The 2912-nt window shown below is 59.8% G+C and overlaps 1 protein-coding gene across 2 annotated transcripts; it reads right to left on the bottom strand.

The window, feature by feature from the left end:
* Window positions 1-1089: 1089 nt before the first annotated feature.
* LOC104391224 (interleukin-1 receptor antagonist protein-like) lies at window positions 1090-2444 on the bottom strand. 2 transcript variants are annotated; one of them, XM_010000575.1, is made up of 6 exons: window positions 2404-2444; window positions 2267-2315; window positions 1993-2182; window positions 1733-1903; window positions 1502-1647; window positions 1090-1302 (listed from the first exon to the last, which is right to left on the bottom strand). In XM_010000575.1, exons 1-6 carry the CDS (start codon window positions 2442-2444, stop codon window positions 1090-1092), a joined length of 810 nt encoding a protein of 269 aa, XP_009998877.1. The 2 variants fall into 2 exon arrangements, with proteins under 2 accessions (XP_009998877.1, XP_009998801.1); XM_010000499.1 differs by having other exon boundaries at window positions 1993-2315.
* Between the last annotated feature and the right edge of the window lie 468 nt (window positions 2445-2912).

Raw genomic sequence — 2912 nt, 5'->3', positions numbered from 1 at the left:
GGGCGGGGAGGTGAGCGGGGCCATTGGGTTCCTAGTCAGTCAGAGGCGATCTCTGTCAATTCGCGTGCGGGGCTGGGCCGGGCCGGGTTGGGCCGGGTTGGGCCGGGCTCCGTTCGGCTGGGCTGGGCTCGACACAGCTGGGATCGACACACCATACCATGTCAGTGCATGCCATGCTACTCCATGGCTATGCCGCACCATGTCGGGACAAGCCAGGTCCATGCCACCCCACGCCACAGCACAGCATGCTGTGCCATGTCGTGTCGCAACACACCAGGCCACATCATCACACCAGCCCATGCCGCACCATGTCATGCCACACAGCACCATGGGTGCCAGACCACGCCACACGACACCAAACAACATTGCGCCACGCCACGCTACACGATGCCATGTCACACCAGACCACCCAGCAGCACACCAGGCTGTGTCACGCCACTCCGCACCAAGCCAGGCCATGTCACGCTGTGCCACACGATGTCACGCTGTGCTATGGCCCACCACAGCATGGTTAGGCAGTAGCTGGTGGCAGTGGCCAGGGCAGTGGTGGCCCTGGGTGGCTGCAATGACCCCACCCATGGGATGTCCCCAGTTGCAGGGTAGCTATGGGGATGGGATGGGGTCTGTAGGTCAGGGGGACCCCTAACCCCCTGAGCTTTGCACCCAGAGCCACCCCAAGCCCTGAAACACCTAATTTTCCACCCATAGCTCTGTCCGTCCCCCAGCCCCCATGAGAGCAATGAGCTGAGCCACATGTCCTGGGAGAACTTTTATTCCCCTCTGTCCCAAACAAATCACCCTAGTCACAAACCCACAACATTTCCAATCAAATATAAATTAAATCTGAGGGTTGCACACAATAAATAAGTATAAAAGCAAGGGGTGAGCATAATAAATTAGTACAAAAGCAAGGGGTGGGTACAATAAATACAATAATAGATAAAATAGGGGTAATTTGGCCCACAGGGCCCAGGGCTGCTATTTCACCTGAAATAGATGGGGGGTCCAGGGGTTCTGTACTTGGTACATACAACAGCAAACCAACAACTGTCGGTGGGGTGGGTGGTGGGCACAGAGCCCTGGGTGACCTCAGCGCCCACTCAGCTCGTAGGTGGCAATGTTGACCTGGTCGGGATGGTTGGTGATGCCCACGGGCTGGCGTGGTTGCAGGGAGGTGCAGATGAACCAACCAGGGAAGGCGGCCGACTCAAAGCGTGTGGTGCCCTCAGCAGGGCTGTCCAGGCGGTAGAAGATGAAGCGGGTCATCTCCACACTCTCAATGTCCCTCCTGATGTCAGCTTCCTGAAACCGAGGGGGGAAAAGGGGGTAAAGGGTGGGATGGAGCCCCCAGTTCCTCAGGATGGACCTGGGGTGATCCCCTGAGGAGGCTTGGGGGTGGGACAGAGCCCCTAGTTCCCCAGGATGGACCTGGGGTCATCCCCTGAAGGGGCTGAGGGTGGAATGGAGCCCGTGGTCCCCCAGAAATGGGACCCCTGCTCACCTCCAGCTGCAGCATGGGTCCAGCACCACTCATCACACATGACATGTAGAGTTGGTAGCCCTTGATGCCCAAGGCCACTGGCACCCGCCCAGTGCCTGGGCCACCCTGTGATGCCTGGGGACGGTACAGAGCAATGTTGAGCTTCACTGCAGAGAGAAGAGATGGGACTAAGGGGTGGTCCAAGAGCTGTGGCACTGTCCTGGGCTTGGGGTGGGGACCACTTTCCCTCACCTTTCCGCCTGGCTGAGGGTCCCTGCAGGTGCAGGGCCACCAGCTGGGTGGGCGATTCCAACACAAAGCACTTGTGATCGATGTCGAGGATGTCAAAGGACTGCGAGCGGGTGTAGCGGTAGACGGGCGCCCCAGTGTAGCTGCTCTCCATCTGCTGGAAGGAGATCGGCTCTGTGGGGAGAGGGACAGTTAGGGATACACTGCTGCACCCAGAGCAGCTCCCCAAGAGCGTCCCCTGGCTGGGGTGACACCCTCCATACCGAATACCCCATCCAGGAAGCCCCCAAGGTCGCTGTCAGCTAAGTCCTTGCACACTGGCTGCTTCAGGAGCTTGGCTGTGGCCACCACGAGGACAGCGGCCTGGCGAAAGGTGCAGGTGGGGCGTCCCTTGGTCACTGTCACCTGGATACCCACCGCGGGCGATGTCACCTCTGAATCCAGGCAGGGTTTCTGGGGAGGGAAGGGGTCCTGAGTTGAGAGCCCAGCTTCCCCATCACGGGTCTCCCAGGGCCACTCCCACCAATTTGGCGTTACCTTCTGTGGGCAGAGGCAGTCTGGGCCATAAAATGTCTCCTCATTGAGGCTGCAAGGAACAGGGAGATGGTGAAGCCAAGGTCACCACGGCACCAGAGTGGCATCATGTCCCAGCGTCCCCCCCCAGGCACACTTACCTGCTGCTCTCCAGCATGTCCAAATCAGGAACGTAAGCCATGTCTGCTGGTTCTAGTGGAGTGCTGCTGCGATGTCTATACTGCCTGTCCTGCTGGCAGGGTGGCTCAGCTGCTGTCTGAGTTCAGTCTCGGTGCGGCGGGTTTTCAAGAGCCACTGGAAGGAAACACCGTCAGAGCGGGATTTCCACCTTTTGCAATGCCTGGGATTGCCCAGTTCCTGCTGGGGGGGTTGGGGGGTGGCAGTCCTCGAGCTGTGCTGTGGGGCTGAGCAAGGGGCTGTGTGGGGGGCAAGGCAGGAGATGCTCTGGGGTGGGTGTGTGGGGCAGAGCAGGGGGTGTTTGGGGCAGAGCAGGGGGTGTTTGGGGCAGAGCAGGGAATGTTTGGGGTGAGTGTGTGGGGCAAAGCAGGGTGTGTTTGGGGTTGGTGTGTGGGGCAGACCAGGGGTTGTTTGGGATGGGTGTTTGGGGCAGAGCAGGGGGTGTTTGGGGTGGGTGTGTGGGGCAGAGCAG

The sequence above is a fragment of the Chaetura pelagica genome, unplaced genomic scaffold (genome assembly GCF_000747805.2).
Source record: "Chaetura pelagica isolate M959 unplaced genomic scaffold, ChaPel_1.0 scaffold290, whole genome shotgun sequence".
Classification (NCBI taxonomy): Eukaryota; Metazoa; Chordata; class Aves; order Apodiformes; family Apodidae; genus Chaetura; species Chaetura pelagica.
The sequence above is the reverse complement of the archived record's forward strand: the minus strand, read 5'-3'. Positions and strand labels throughout refer to the sequence as shown.

Excerpts from the sequence above, each read along its gene's own strand:
- LOC104391224 (XM_010000499.1), bottom strand. The coding sequence starts at position 2,444 with ATGGCTTACGTTCCTGATTTGGACATGCTGGAGAGCAGCAG. Across the intron at positions 1,648-1,732 it reads ACCCTCAGCCAGGCGGAAAG|TGAAGCTCAACATTGCTCTG; the intron begins GTGAGGGAAAGT and ends TTCTCTCTGCAG. Across the intron at positions 1,303-1,501 it reads GACCCATGCTGCAGCTGGAG|GAAGCTGACATCAGGAGGGA; the intron begins GTGAGCAGGGGT and ends CCTCGGTTTCAG.